General features: G+C 39.8%; 1 protein-coding gene across 1 annotated transcript in view; it reads left to right on the top strand.

Moving 5' to 3' along the window:
* LOC124257635 (protein unc-80 homolog) overlaps nt 1-16,924 on the top strand; it is a 101,814-nt gene that overhangs the window by 47,610 nt on the left and 37,280 nt on the right. Inside the window, 11 exon segments of the mRNA XM_046691742.1 lie at nt 238-310; nt 681-815; nt 1,299-1,485; nt 4,851-4,985; nt 8,314-8,448; nt 11,674-11,774; nt 13,167-13,253; nt 13,668-13,751; nt 13,992-14,060; nt 15,027-15,125; nt 16,097-16,193. Coding sequence (XP_046547698.1) covers nt 238-310; nt 681-815; nt 1,299-1,485; nt 4,851-4,985; nt 8,314-8,448; nt 11,674-11,774; nt 13,167-13,253; nt 13,668-13,751; nt 13,992-14,060; nt 15,027-15,125; nt 16,097-16,193 — 1,202 coding nt within the window.

The following is a 16,924-nucleotide window of genomic DNA, read 5'->3' as shown; positions in this document are numbered from 1 at the left end:
TCCACCCCTGTACCATGAAGGGACTGTAGGTTTGTCTAGTGGTGAATGATTAGGCTCATCATTATTCTGAAGACATGGGTTTGAATCCAGCAATGGGGTCAGTCCAATACCTCATTATCAGAGATACAGGTGGGACCAAACCATCGACCTTCTGCTCTCCAGGCAGTGGTTTCATAGGATCAGTGTAGATTTTAATTCTACTGCTCTCTAGAAATATTAATTCATGTTTACTTGCAGATTTGGTGCTTTATGGAGGTACAGGTACCAAGTGTGGCCAAGGATGGAAGAAGGCGCCAACAATTTGTTCAAGGTATGATGTTAATTACACTACTTTGTCCATCTAGGAGAATGCCATCTGTAGTTCAAAATGAACTGACTTGGTCAGACTTAAAAATCAAATATCTGTAAGTACAGTTACTGGTTAGAACATTTCTCTGTATGAATAAAGAAACTTTAAAAACATCCTTTAATCCCATGTGATGGTTTACAGACTTAGTAATAGTCCCTAGCAACCAGTGCTGATCTGGCAAGGTGGCTCAGTGGATCAGGTGGTCAGTCTCAGCGACTTGGTTGATGGTACCCCGACACCTGTAGTGTTGCTTCATACAGCTGTAATAAACTGGAATAATTATCCAGAATGAAATACATGACTGACTCGATGACTGACTCTCTGTGTGCAGGTGCCCCCACCGAGTATTGACTTCACCCTGCCATCACCGACCATCGGCTTGCCCAAGCTGACAGTGGTTGACCCACCATGGATGCCTCACTTCAAGGCGAAGATAGAAGAAGTTACCCTCAATCTTGAAGACACGGTAAGACTCATCCTGTATTGTTAGTGCTACAGGAATAAAAGAGTGGTCAAGTGGTCAAGACTGATGCAAAAACTTGAATGTGTTCACCAGCCCAAACTCTTCTGACATTGTGTTTGGCTGGGAGTAAAAATGGTTAAGAATTATGCACATCAAACAGAAAGAAAAATCACTTGACCCGGATTTGGGAATTGTGGCAAGGTATAATATTTATCTACTTTGTCAGATATAATCAAACATTATGTTATGGTGTAACTTGTTCACATTACTTATTGATAAAAACTGAAAACAGTACAATCCTTTATCAGATACAAAGAAAATGCAGAGTGCATGTGGTATATACAATGTACCTCTTACGTCAAGTGTGGTCGATTACCGATTTTTAATTTTGGGCTGTTTCTTGCAACCTTAGTACCTTTTAGTTTGTAACCCATTTGTTAATCTGGAACCTCTACAATTAAATTTCTGCATTTATTCCTTTCACAGAAATCTCTTGTAACTACGACGACTACAAGACGCAAACAACAGCAAGAAATGATTCGCCGAGCTCTTCAGGCTGAGGAGGAGAGAAAGCGAGTTGGGCGTGAAAACTTCCCCATGACAACAATTCCGGTGTGTCAGTTGGCGGCATTTGAGCCAGCGCTTCACCATGCATCAGAAGACCATGAAGAAGGTATTCTCTAGACTAGGTGTAGGCAGAAGATGTGTAGGGTTAGAGGACTGCATTGGTACTTGTTGTCAAAAGTGTTAACAATATTCAAGAAACTTACTTTTTCGTCTTCCAAAATATTGATATATTGTCCCTACTTTATTATGTGTTTTACATGAAGAAAACAAGCTGGGCAATATTTTGGAAAAGTATTTAGTTAATATGCTTTCTTTAACTATTTCTTCCAACAGAATTATATTTCTTCTATTGATGATATTACTTATCCCAGTAACTGATGGACTGTTACATAAAGTTTCAGTGTTATGAAAAACTATGAAAACATGCAATGTATGATGAAATACTGTCCATAGTACAATGTACTGTGAAAAGACACAGATATAATAATTAGAAAAGTACTTTCTGCTGAGAAAATTCACTGAAAATATATACTATGAAACACTTGAGAGTTTATTAATTGTACTGTATGAAACTATGTGCTATGAAAAACAATGAAAACAGTACTATGTGCTGTGAAAAACAATGAAAACAGTACTCTGTGCTATGAAAAACACATATGTACTCATTCAACAGTGTAGAGGTCAGTCCGAGGGATGTATTCAGAAAGAGGAAGTGTTTTTGCGTAGTGTTGACAAGTTTGACAGCAGTATTCCTAGTTTAATTACTTGTTTAACCCAGAATTCCTTTCAGACGAGAGATTCCTGAGCATGAGATATCATGGAACACCTGGCCCAACCCTCCCCGTTCAAGCTGCTTTGTTACTTTAAATAGACCTAAGAGATAAAAGTCACCTTAAAGTTAATCAGTTTACATCAAAAGTCTGACTGTCTAAATTCCCCCCCGCCTTCTCTGCGCTGGTGCATTGTTCCTTAACTGTTGTTGATGTTTGCCAGTGGAACGTGCGTGCCTGGAATCTAACCATGACGATCTGTACTCTTGGGAATGAATCTGTCTATGAAGAATATATTAGAGCCAACTTTATAGGATTGTTTTGGATACTGTGATAAATAACAGGGTTGAAAGTTTACAAATATCATTTTGAATTATGGAGTGTGGGGCAACCAAGATGGGAGAATGGTCAGTTTGCTTTGGAAATATTTCAGTTAGCACAACATCCTGGTGATTAGAGTGTCATTCTAACTTCCTGGGTTTAATTCCCAAAGTCAGTACAATGAGTAAAGCAAATTTTGATTGTCCTTCATCATGATATTGATGAAATATTGTTATACAGCATAAAACATCCTATTGAAATTCACTTTGATAGCTGCACAACGTGTTTTAATGTGGAAGCCATATTGAGGTCATTACTAGCGCTGCCACGGCACATTCATCACCTAGAGTACAAGCATGTAGTCTGGTTGCCTAGAAACAGTGCTACCCCATAGGCTTGTATAGTAATGAGAATAATGAATTGAGTATGATTTTGCAGTCACTTCAAGACTCTGTAGTGATGACAGGTTACTTTCTTTAATAAAGATACACATATTTATGTTTATGTTTTTTGCAACCAAGATGCTTTGTTACACAAAGTTTAAATTTTTATTTGTTTTTATAAAGTTTATGTCAGTTTCATCAAAGGTCAAACTGATATTTTACAAACATGTGTATACAAAAGTGAGTTTGGAAAAAATGATAAATAGAGACGATATTACATTTAACAGAGAGTAGGCTTGTTTCGAACTTGTTTGTCATTTTTACTTATGTTGGATAGACGAGCTATCATCTCAGCCACAATGATCAGTTTCAACAGAACATCCACTCTGGACTGTCTTTTACTCATCACTGGTCGTAATAATGTCATATAAGCCTACAAATGACTTTGGCTGCCATTGACAGCATGCAGTGTTGTCAATATCTACTAGTTTCAAGCATCTATGAATGGTGATCATTACTGAGTTTTGAAGTTCCGTGTCGTGTGTGTGTAGACTCGGAGCAGCCTTGCAGAGCTTACGTTTCCATGTGTTGATCTCCCTCCCTCAATAGTATTGGAGCTAGATATAAAGCAGACAACTTTACTTATAATTCCAATTTAGTCTGTTTAGCCATTCATTTTTGTAGTTATAAATAAAGGAGAGATGCTATGCATGACTGTTGCAGTAGCTGGTAGTTACTTGCTCCTTTAGTGTGTATGATTTCCACAGTGTATTATGGCTGCAAGTTCATTTCTGCATGCTGCATAAAACGTCTGATTTATTGCCTGTGTCGATAGAAGAAGATAGTGAGAGCTTAGATGTTTGCATGTTCTTCATTAATTTAAATCATTCTCTACCTTTCATCATATAAAATATATCTACGTTTAACCAAGTTTTTATTTAATACCTTAATTGTTATCAGTGTTTTTGCAACTTTATTCATGACTAATTGTTATTTTCAGTACATCCTATTCAAGTGTCTGCGTATATCTGATAGTCTAGTCCAGTGTTATTGAGGGAAATATTGTGTTTTCCCTATGTCATTCCTACTTATATATATATATATGTATATTATTAATATTGACACATTATGCAATGATAAGAAATTATATGAAAACGTTTCGCCCCTATAATCATTGCACAATGTATTCTACCACAAGTCTGATGTATAATGCTTTAGAATGAACTAACGTTACAAATATGTATTTATATATAAGTATACATGAGACTAGTGGTACAGTATATATGATATTAATCGATTTGCCATAACCCATGTGATAATCACCTGCCAATTGCCGTCCTGACATAGGAATACTCACACACCAGGAAATATAGTTTTAAGATGATTTATGTTTTAAGAAACACGATATAATTTCAGAAAATATTCATATCGCTTATTTTCTAACCTATCAGTAAATGCTCATCTTCAGTCTGAAACTTCTGTTGCTGTCCAAATTATATGCCCCAAACAATTTGTCACTAATTGAAAAAAAGTAAATTGAAAATCATACCAAACAAGAAGTTTGGGCAGTACTTAAGTAAATTATTTTTGTTTTTTTAAGGCATAATATAATTTTCAACAGAAAGAGTAGAATAAATTGAAATGATCGTATTCTTGTGTAAATAAATAAAAAACGGATGTTCTGAGCAAATCCCTTTACCAAATATCAGTAAGTGTGTGTGTGGGTTCTCCTTGTACACCTTCCAGTAACTGTACCTAATACTCTCATGCCCGTCGACAAGTGTCTCAATCATGTCTGAACATTTCAGAAGAATCCTTTTGTCTCGAAAGAGTTGTCTCCCTTAAAATCTGAGAAATGTTCACCATTATTTTAAAAGACTTGTCAAAAAACATGTCAATCTAGAACAACTTGAAAATTGGTGTCCGTAAAACACTTGAAGGCTGGGCTGTGTTGATCACCTGTAGGCTTTTGTAAATGCACTGCTTTTTGCCACTAGCTACTCAGGAGGAAAACTTGGTAAACATGGCGGCCAGACGAGTATCCCTAGCGCCAGTCAATCGAGCTAATATCCAAAGTCGTAGCATGTCATGGAGAAATGGTAGCTTGCACTGGGGACGTCTTGGCTACGAAGGTACAACTCTACACCTTGTTGTCAGTCTAGAAATGGGAACAACTTTCATACATTCCTTTGAAGCTTTTGTGTGGTATATGAAAGATGACAGTTATTTTTATGATTTACTTTAACTTCTGGTTTGAGTAGACTTAAGAGGAAATATGTGTTGGTTAAAGAGTTTTGCTAATTGTCATTATATGTTTAGGAGAATAATATATATATTCACCTCTGACAATTTTGTTTGGTAAATTTGGGATGGTTTGATTTCTTTGGCTAGATTCATTGATCAGAATTAAGTTCAAGGACACAGATATATTTGTGAATACAGTAACAATATGGTAAAAAAACCTCTTAAAATTTAAAACTTGTATGAAAGTCATACTGTGATAAAGTTGTTGCAAAATTGTTATTATGAAAGTGTTATTACTGCTCTTACGATTATTATTTACATTTTTCAGTCTGTAAATCTTGAGTAGTTTTTAAATGTTTTCTTGATATCTAAGCAAGGGGAATAACCACAGTTGGTTGACACTAAGTGGAGATAACTCTGTGACTCTGAGTTAACATAACCCCTTTGTGACTGTCATCTTTCACATTAACAAACTGTTTTGCTTACATTTGTGACTACAACTTTCTAATGGGAGGAGAGTCTTCCATTTTCTTTACATTACCATGTCTATTGCATCATGGGGAGATGCTTGATTGTGTCTGCCACGTCATCGTGCACCTGACTGATATGCTGCACGGTCTGCCTGCTGTATACTGCCTTACTAACAACTATCTATCATCCTTGTATCCTCAACACCACGTCTACTTCAACAATCTGTTGTCAACATTATCTCATTTCTTGCTTCATATTCATATAGCTTTTGAAGATTGGAAATATTTATTCTGAAGAATTTATCTATCAGTGTCTTAAAAATTATATGTTTACACTTTTGAATCCTGAAAGTACATGTAATCTACTTATTGCCTCAAACTCTCAGCCTGTGATGATGTATGTGGAGAAGGTTGAGTGTGAAGGGTTAGGTTATTTTGCATCACTTCCACACAACTCAGAGTGTTTTACAAATGTGAGTCAGTCATCACCAACGTATGATTGTTGTAAGAGGTGACCAATTGGATCAGGTGGCCAGGTGACTTGCCGTGTCTCCATACGCTAACAGCGTGGATTGTTGCTGACAGTATCAGTAACTGGATCGTCTGGTCCACACTAAAATATTTGCTGTAAAATAGCTGGGATATTGCTGTATGCATTAGACAGCAACAAGCACCCGATAATGTGACATTTCAAACAATAATGCAATCTGATTTCTGATACATAACGTTGACATCTGGCTCCATTAATTGTAAATGGACAGGTCTAATCTCTCATATGACCATTGAATCAAATACACAACAAGCTATTCAATACCTTAATGTCACTTAATTCAGTAATTAATTCTGCCATATGTAACAATACCTTTTGTTCCTATACAAATTTCTGATGTGGAACTCCAAACAATAAACACATGAAAGACTTGACTGATACTGATCCTGCAATTTGAGAGTATAAACACTTCAAGATATATCTTTGTTATTTCACTTACTGGAAATATTGGATTTATGTTTTCAGATGAAAGAGCTGTTCATCACAAAATACATGACACATTAAAATTTACAAATTTGTAATAATATACAATTAAGGGTGTCATGGAACATGTTTGTTTAACAAAACTGTTTATATACCTTTATACAGTATAATGTTGATCTAGGCTCAGTGTTATGCCATCACAGGTAACATGCCGTTGGTGGTGTAATGCCATCACTGGTATTATGCCGTCACTGGTACAGGGGTGGAAATAACTTTAAAATTGCTAGTGTACTCCGGTACAGTGGCACATGTAAAATCACTTGCCTTGATAATTTTTCCACTTTACAGGCCGTTTTCTTGTTGATTTTTAAATAAAAACATAATTAATATTGGAAAGTCAACTGGACACCGGTACAGTGTGATATACAAATTTGCTTGCCCGACAGAAAAAACCACTGGACTCGGGCGTTGGGCAATGGGTTATTTCCACCCCTGTGGTATTATGCCATATTATACCATAGTTGGTGATATGCCATTGGTGGTATTACACTGTCAGTGGTATTACACAGTCAATGTTATTGTGCTGGTAGAGGCTGGTCATCAGAATAGTTACTGTCTTATTGAAGGCATGACCAAAGTGGATCAAGAACATTGTTGCACCATCATTGATATTGAGGTAGCTGTAATCACTGTTGCCATGGCATTTTCATCAATATTAACTTGACTTTCCTTTCAGTCACAGCTCTCGCACCAACATGTAGTAATCTTCACTTTCATACTACACACTTTGTGCTCACTTCCGTTTTTCTAGCTTCCAAACACTCAGTACCTTTTCTATCAGAATAATCTCTTGGCGCTGATGTAGTTAGCAGATACAATATGTTGTGTGAGGCCACTGTGTAAATTATTACATTATCATCAGACTAGTTTTGTTATTTGATGATATCATTGTAAATTACACTTTAGACTGTCATGAAACTATACTATGGATAAAATATCACGAGACAGATGTCAGTCTGATCACCTTTTATCTAACTGAACCTTCAGCTTCTCTAAGTCTGTGTACTTAGATGGTAATTCTGTTATTTTGAATTATTCTTATATTCATGCAAATTTTCTATATCAGTTATTCCTAGATGTGTCAAAATGTTATAAAAACAACCTTTAAATAATGTATTGAAGGTTGATTCAGTCAGTTGCAAGAACTAATTGCCAGTGTTTTGTAAGGAGTGATAAGATAGGACCTACATTCCTCTAGTAGTTATTGATACAAACTGACCTCATGATGAAAATGTACTGATTTATGCAAAGAGGCCCACTCTAAGTATGTTTACGAGCTTCTACACTTATCAAATTAGCAGCCTCTGTTAACACAGTGGTTGAAAAATGATATATTTGTTTTTACAAAAGAAACTCTGTAAATACCAATGAATCTAAAATTAAAAATAGTAATAAAGGTGTAGGATTTATGTACAAGAAGTCTTTTGTTTGTCACCCAATCTTCATCAGTTTCCACAAACCCAGTGCCTTCAAAGCATTTGTCTAGTGATTAGACAAAGCAAGGGCAGGTAACTCTAATCACACCAAGGTAACATGCTTTCCCTTATCTGGATGATTTATATCACACTTCAATAGAAATTGAATTTTCTAAAGCCCCCAAAACCCTGACAAACGGAGACTTCCGAGAAAAAGATCTACCTCTTTAAACTGTGGATAAAAGCAGGCATTCCAGATGAAGGGGAGATAACTGACTGTGCCTCTCAACCCCCCCAGGTGAGGAAGACCGTATGGAACATCCTCATCACCTGCACATTGCACAGACTTTCTTCCCATCATGCATCTGTGCTGCAGTACTTCCTATTCTGCACCTGCTTGATGACCAGGATGTCAATGAAGATGGCATCTCAGGTACTTGACCATTAGCAAACAGAATGTGATGATTCATTAAACATGTATGTAATATTGTTTGATTATCATGATAACAAACTATTTTGGTGAGTCTTTAAATCCTGAGGGTCAAAGACAAGATCAGCAAGATGACTGTAAACAGTTTGTATGATGTGTTCTTGTAGCCAGCAAGATGACTGAATGCTTTGTGTGACATGTTTCAGTAATGTGCAGGTGTTTGTAGAAAAGGTGTGTGACATGTTTCAGTAGCGTGCAGGTGTTTCTAGAGAAGGTTTGTTACATGTTTCAGTGACCAGCAGGTGTTTGTAAATGAGGTGTGTGACATGCTTCAGTGACCAGCAGGTGTTTGTAGACGAGGTGTGTGACATGCTTCAGTGACCAGCAGGTGTTTGTAGATGACGTGTGTGACATGTTTCAGTGACCAGCAGGTGTTTGTAGACGAGGTGTGTGACATGTTTCAGTTTACTCTGCAGGTGTTTGTAGACGACGTGTGTGACATGTTTCAGTGACCAGCAGGTGTTTGTAGACGAGGTGTTACGCAGCAGTGGAAGACTTAAAAATAACTCAACAATTTTCAAAGTTCACTGTAAGTTTACTTATAGAAACATGAACCAACGAAATATTTCAACGGCACTATATACAGCAACATGTCCTAATTTGACATAACACGACACGGTCCTTATGTGACCACCGAAACCATCATATGGTCCAATTGAAAGTCCTTATTTGACTTCTTACTATTATGCCCTGATTTGGCACAAAAAGAGACAGTCGCCGACAGCGTGGCTGCTCTATCGAAAAACAAAACGAACTGCCTAGTTCAGTGACAAATGTACACTGTCGCAAGCTATTGCGCAATTCTGCACGTGGTTCACGCACGGCTATCCAGCTCTTTTGAAGTGGTGCGTTCGTGCGAATGTTTGGGTTTGTTCGGACCTTCTGTCCACGAGGTGTGTGACATGTTTCAGTGACCATCAGGTGTTTGTAGACGAGGTGTGTGAAATGTTCAGTGACCAGCAGTTGTTTGTAGACGAGGTGTGTGACATGTTTCAGTGACCATCAGGTGTTTGTAGACGAGGTGTGTGACATGTTTCAGTGACCATCAGGTGTTTGTAGACGAGGTGTGTGACATGTTTCAGTGACCATCAGGTGTTTGTAGACGAGGTGTGTGAAATGTTCAGTGACCATCAGGTGTTTGTAGACGAGGTGTGTGAAATGTTTCAGTGACCATCAGGTGTTTGTAGACGAGGTGTGTGACATGTTTCAGTTACCATCAGGTGTTTGTAGACGAGGTGTGTGAAATGTTCAGTGACCAGAAGGTGTTTGTAGACGAGGTGTGTGAAATGTTCAGTGACCATCAGGTGTTTGTAGACGAGGTGTGTGACATGTTTCAGGGACCATCAGGTGTTTGTAGATGAGGTGTGTGACATGTTTCAGTGACCATTAGGTGTTTGTAGACGAGGTGTGTGACATGTTTCAGTGACCAACAGGTCTTTGTAGACGAGGTGTGTGAAATGTTCAGTGACCGACAGGTGTTTGTAGACGAGGTGTGTGAAATGTTCAGTGACCATCAGGTGTTTGTAGACGAGGTGTGTGACATGTTTCAGTGACCATCAGGTGTTTGTAGACGAGGTGTGTGAAATGTTCAGTGACCATCAGGTGTTTGTAGACGAGGTGTGTGAAATGTTTCAGGGACCAGCAGGTGTTTGTAGACGAGGTGTGTGACATGTTTCAGTGACCATCAGGTGTTTGTAGACGAGGTGTGTGAAATGTTCAGTGACCATCAGGTGTTTGTAGACGAGGTGTGTGAAATGTTCAGTGACCATCAGGTGTTTGTAGACGAGGTGTGTGAAATGTTCAGTGACCAGCAGGTGTTTGTAGACGAGGTGTGTGACATGTTTCAGTGACCAGAAGGTGTTTGTAGACGAGGTGTGTGACATGTTTCAGTTTACTCTGCAGGTGTTTGTAGACGATGTGTGTGACATGTTTCGGTGACCATCAGGTGTTTGTAGACGAGGTGTGTGACATGTTTCAGTGACCAGCAGGTGTTTGTAGACGAGGTGTGTGAAATGTTTCAGGGACCATCAGGTGTTTGTAGACGAGGTGTGTGAAATGTTCAGTGACCGACAGGTGTTTGTAGACGAGGTGTGTGAAATGTTCAGTGACCATCAGGTGTTTGTAGACGAGGTGTGTGACATGTTTCAGTGACCATCAGGTGTTTGTAGACGAGGTGTGTGAAATGTTCAGTGACCATCAGGTGTTTGTAGACGAGGTGTGTGAAATGTTTCAGGGACCAGCAGGTGTTTGTAGACGAGGTGTGTGACATGTTTCAGTGACCATCAGGTGTTTGTAGATGAGGTGCGTGAAATGTTCAGTGACCATCAGGTGTTTGTAGACGAGATGTGTGACATGTTTCAGTGACCAGCAGGTGTTTGTAGACGAGGTGTGTGACATGTTTCAGTGACCATTAGGTGTTTGTAGACGAGGTGTGTGACATGTTTCAGTGACCAACAGGTCTTTGTAGACGAGGTGTGTGAAATGTTCAGTGACCAACAGGTCTTTGTAGACGAGGTGTGTGAAATGTTCAGTGACCATTAGGTGTTTGTAGACGAGGTGTGTGAAATGTTCAGTGACCATCAGGTGTTTGTAGACGAGGTGTGTGAAATGTTCAGTGACCATCAGGTGTTTGTAGACGAGGTGTGTGAAATGTTTCAGGGACCAGCAGGTGTTTGTAGACGAGGTGTGTGACATGTTTCTGTGACCATCAGGTGTTTGTAGACGAGGTGTGTGAAATGTTCAGTGACCATCAGGTGTTTGTAGACGAGGTGTGTGAAATGTTCAGTGACCATCAGGTGTTTGTAGACGAGGTGTGTGAAATGTTTCAGGGACCAGCAGGTGTTTGTAGACGAGGTGTGTGACATGTTTCAGTGACCATCAGGTGTTTGTAGACGAGGTGTGTGAAATGTTCAGTGACCATCAGGTGTTTGTAGACGAGGTGTGTGACATGTTTCAGTGACCATCAGGTGTTTGTAGACGAGGTGTGTGACATGTTTCAGTGACCATTAGGTGTTTGTAGACGAGGTGTGTGACATGTTTCAGTGACCAACAGGTCTTTGTAGACGAGGTGTGTGACATGTTCAGTGACCGACAGGTGTTTGTAGACGATTTGTGTGAAATGTTCAGTGATCGACAGGTGTTGTAGACAAGGTTTGTGACATGTTTCAGTGACCGAGGTGGCCAGTAAGGTGATATGGGACTGTATAGTGGAGGACCCTGTGTTGTTCCTCCGGCACTTCCTGGAGAAACTCACACACAAAGACAGACAGGTAGGCACTCTGTACAAGAACTCAGGACTACTCAAGAGTGAAACTTCTGAAAATACACTTTGTTCCCTTCATGCCATTCCAGGGCCCCAATTCACAAAGCGATCGTAGGGCTGAGGTGATTGTAACTCCCATACTTTAACATAGACTTGCGACGTTCGTAGCGCTAAGGTGATTGTAACTCCCATACTTTAACAAAGACTTGCGACAGTCGTAGCGCTAAGGTGATTTTAACTCCCATACTTTAACATAGACTTGCAACAGTCATAGCGCTAAGGTGATCGTAACTCCCATACTTTAACATATACTTGCGACAGTCCTAGCGCTAAGGTGATTGTAACTCCCATACTTTAACATAGACTTGCGACAGTCGTAGCGCTAAGGTGATCGTAACACCCATACTTTAACATAGACTTGCGACAGTCGTAGCGCTAAGGTGATTGTATCACCCATACTTTAACATAGACTTGCGACAGTCATAACGCTAAGGTGATTGTAACTCCCATACTTTAACATAGACTTGCGACAGTCCTAGCGCAAAGGTGATTGTAACTCCCATACTTTAACATAGACTTGCAACAGTCGTAGCGTTAAGGTGATCGTAACACCCATACTTTAACATGACTTGCGACAATCGTAGCGCTAAGGTGATTGTATCACCCATACTTTAACATATACTTGCGACAGTCATAACGCTAAGGTGATTGTAACTCCCATACTTTAACATAGACTTGCGACAGTCATAATGCTAAGGTGATTGTAATTCCTATGCTTTAACGTAGACTTACGACAGTCATAGCGCTACGATCGCTTTATGGAAAGGGCTCCAGGACTCAACTACTATCCAGTGCCTGTTGTAAAAGACAACTGTTGTAGGTAGATGTTGCTTTAATGGAAGACCATGTTTGACCATTGCTTTGTGTGTCCTAATACCCTTCCAGCCTCGGTTGTTTTCACAGTGACACGAGCATGTCTGAGTATTATCAGGTTAGCTCTCTCTCATCAACTGTTGCAGTTCACAGACTGACTGACTGAGTTTGGTTTTACGCCGCTTTTAGCAATATTCCAGCAACATCACGGCGGGGGACACCAGAAATGGGCTTCACACATTGTGCCCATGTGGGGATTCGAACCCGGGTCTTCGGCGTGACGAGCCAACGCTTTAACCATTAGGCTACACCACCGCCCCGCAGTTCACAGAAGTCCCAGCAATCCTGACATTGAACCACCCAGTCACTAACCCAGCCAGCAACCCAGCCAGTCACTCAATTACACAATCAAACAAACAATTTATCTTTGCAAGATTGTCACCTGTCCCTATTTTATCTGCCCTTCTGATGTCACTGTATGTGAACACGTCTCATATCTTCCTGTGGTGTTCCTCCACTGTTCCAGGAGGAGCTGATGTTCCTACTGAGGAAGCTGGTGTTGTACATCCGCCAGCTGCCGGCCCAGACAGCCCACTCTCTCTTCAACTACCTGGTATGTGTCCTTCATCTCAAGCCACATCATGTCATTTGTTCAATAGATTTATTTTTTAAAAAACAATGTGTGCAGGATAATTAGTCAGATTGATTGACACATCTTTTCCTTCAAATCAACATGTTATAAGATCTCCATATCTCTTTATTAAAACCTGATAGCTTTGATGAACTGTAGAGTAAATACAATGTTCATAATTCTTGATGTTTGAAATTATGAATTAGAACCAGTGCTCATTGTCATAATCCTGTGAAAAGTGAAGATGTAAGTAGTCATTAGAAGTACTTTATGCTATGTTAATTTCACATTTTATAAAGGTAGAAAACTGTTTGACTCCATATGTATTTCAGGTTTGCCGCCCAAAGTACAGATCGCTTATATTGACTATATGATGTTCTGTGGTCTACTTTTCAGATCGGCTACGTGATGTTCTATGTGAGGTCTCCGTGTGAGGGAGGCCAGGAAGCCATCGCGGGTGCTCTCAGTCTGCTGTGGATGGTAGGTTCTGTGTGGATACAAGCCCAGTGAAAGCTGTGAACAATGTTATTTTCTCCATGTGTCTTTGTTTAATTAGCACCTTTGTAAGATTTACACATACGTTTTTTGGATCACCTTTTTTGTATCCATCTGGGGAATTATAAGATGTCACCTTCATGTATTTGGTAGGGGTGTAAAATATGGATGTAACCATGGCAACCAGACTTTGACCAGGGTATATTATTGCGTTCCTCCCTACAGGTGACGCCGTGTGTGGAGGGCATCTACTTCAAGGACCTGAAACAGACTCTGAAGAAGGAACAGTGTGATGTGAGTCCTGCAGCTGACAAATACACAATATGAGGATTAACACACTGTTTCCAGTTTATGCAAAGATGCCAACCTCTACGATTTTATTGTAGTCGCTACAAATTTTAGCCTCGAACTACGCCAATACGATTGCACTACAAAATTTACGAAATTTGAAGAAAATTCATTAAAATTCGGATATATTGACAAAAACATATATTTTAGTCGATTAAATATACTTCCAACTTCTAAAAAATGCCACTCAAAGAAGTCATTAAATATATTTTCGCCAAAAAGAGACGACAAGATGAAACGTAATGCTGATAATTTGGAAATCTGCTGTTGGAGGTATGTGAAATTAAAGCTTCACTCTTGGTTAGTGTCATATTATCTTCGTCACGCCGAAGACCCGGGTTCGATTCCCCACATGGGCACAATGTGTGAAGCCCATTTCTGGTGTCCCCCGCCGTGATATTGCTGGAATATTGCTAAAAGCGGCGTAAAAATAAACTCAGTCAGTCAGTCAGTCAGTCATATTATCTTTCTCAGAGTCCATCTGTGAAGCCCATATCTGGTGTCCCCAGCCGTGATGTTGCTGGAATATTGCTAAAAGCGGCTTAATACCAAACTCAGTCAGTCAGTCAGTTAGAGCCCATCATAATTTTAAGTATTTAGTCGACTACTAAATGTATGTTCAAACTAACTAATTTCGATCCTTGAAAGTACTATTTGCAACACTTTGGGGTTGGCATCTCTGGATTATGTTCATGCAATGAAACTTGAAAAGCAGTGTAATTTGTGCGACAGTTAGGGATAATTTTGAAGTTGTTTACATTTGTGACATAAACAATATGATCAGTAGTGTTTACATTCACTGGTGTCATATTGTTTATAACTTGGTAAGGCATTCTCATGTGGCATGCTGGTTCATTAACACAGGATACGTGAGACTGTGGCAAGATGACTGTTATGTCCATGTTGTTTCAGCCATACCTGCTGGTGTCAGCGTATGTTGCCAGCGCCAAGAAGATCCTGGTCCACGGTCCAGACCTGTCAAGTATCCCATCCCAGCTGCCCATACATGAGGTGAGACATGCTTGTGGATAAATATGTGCTTGTGGTGAGATGGACTATGATGAAATGTGCTTGTGGTGAGTTGTGGGCTTGTGGTGAGATGGGGCTATGATGAAATGTGCTTGTGGTGAGTTGTGTGCTTGTGGTGAGATTGGGCTATGATGAAATGTGCTTGTGGTGAGTTATGGGCTTCTGGTGAGATTGGGCTATGATGAAATGTGCTTGTGGTGAGATGGACTATGATGAAATGTGCTTGTGGTGAGTTGTGTGCTTGTGGTGAGATGGACTATGATGAAATGTGCTTGTGGTGAGTTGTGAGCTTCTGGTGAGATTGGGCTATGATGAAATGTGCTTGTGGTGAGTTATGGGCTTCTAGTGAGATTGGGACTATGATGAAATGTGCTTGTGGTGAGTTGTGTGCTTGTGGTGAGATGGACTATGATGAAATGTGCTTGTGAGATGTGAGCTTCTGGTGAGATTGGGCTATGATGAAATGTGCTTGTGGTTAGTTATGGGCTTCTAGTGAGTTTGGGCTATGATGAAATGTGCTTGTGGTGAGTTGTGTGCTTGTGGTGAGTTGTGGGCTATGATGAAATGTGCTTGTGGTGAGTTGTGTGCTTGTGGTGAGTTCTGGGCTATGATGAAATGTGCTTGTGGTGAGTTGTGTGCTTGTGGTGAGATGGGCTATGATGAAATGTGCTTGTGGTGAGTTATGTGCTTGTGGTGAGATGGGCTATGATGAAATGTGCTTGTGGTGAGTTGTGTGCTTGTGGTGAGATGGGCTATGATGAAATGTGCTTGTGGTGAGTTGTGGGCTTCTGGTGAGATGGGCTATGATGAAATTTGCTTGTGGTGATGTGTTTATAATGGAAGATTCGATCTAGAATAGAAATGTTAACTGTTTTGCATCACTGTGATTAGTGCTTAATAGAAAGTGTTTGATGTGGTTAAGAAAGTGACCTCTGACTGACCTCTGTGTTCAGGACACCCAGTTCTCCCAGATCCTCTCTGAAGGTCTGGAGTTCTTCAACATCCCCGAGGACCAGGTAGACTCCCACTTCCTGGTGGACACCAAGACCTGTACGTACTCCACGCTGTCGATGAAACACTCACTAGCATGTTCATTATAAAACATTAACTGTCTGTAAAGCCAGACTTCCTGCAACTATTTCCTTATTTTAAATGTATTTGTCAAACAAGACCATGATACACATTATTGATTCTAAAATATAAATCAGTCGAAAGGTTCTTATATATTACACAATACAATATATGGATCTTTTAGGATGTTTATTCCATCACTATTCCATGACCTAGTCATTGATTTGAAGATGACTGCAAAATACGGTGTTGTATTGGTGGCTGCATGATACCATACCCTGACTGTGTGATTCACTGACCATAACACCAATCACTGGATTGCCTGGTCAAGACTCCATTATATATAGCCCACTGTCATGTAGATGAAATGTTGCTGAGTATGGCACTAAACAGCAAACAAACAAACAAACAAACAAACAAACATGTTGTTGCAAATCGACCCGTGATGTTCCGGGTTAGACTTGATCTTCAGTATCCATGCTTGTTGTAAGAGACGACTAACGGGATCGGGTGGTCAGGCTCGCCGGCTTGGTTGACACATGTCATCGGTTCCCAATTGCACAGATTGATGCTCATGCTGTTGATCACTGGATTGTCTGGTCCAGACTTGATTATTTACAGACCGCTGCCACATAGCTGGAATATTGCTGAGTGTGGCGTAAAAGTAAACTCACTCACTCACTGTTACAAATGATCTCCTTCATCATTCA

Source organism: Haliotis rubra, unplaced genomic scaffold (assembly GCF_003918875.1).
Source record: "Haliotis rubra isolate DU_JTF1 unplaced genomic scaffold, ASM391887v1 Scf67, whole genome shotgun sequence".
Classification (NCBI taxonomy): Eukaryota; Metazoa; Mollusca; class Gastropoda; order Lepetellida; family Haliotidae; genus Haliotis; species Haliotis rubra.
This window is presented reverse-complemented; position numbering and strand designations above follow the sequence as displayed.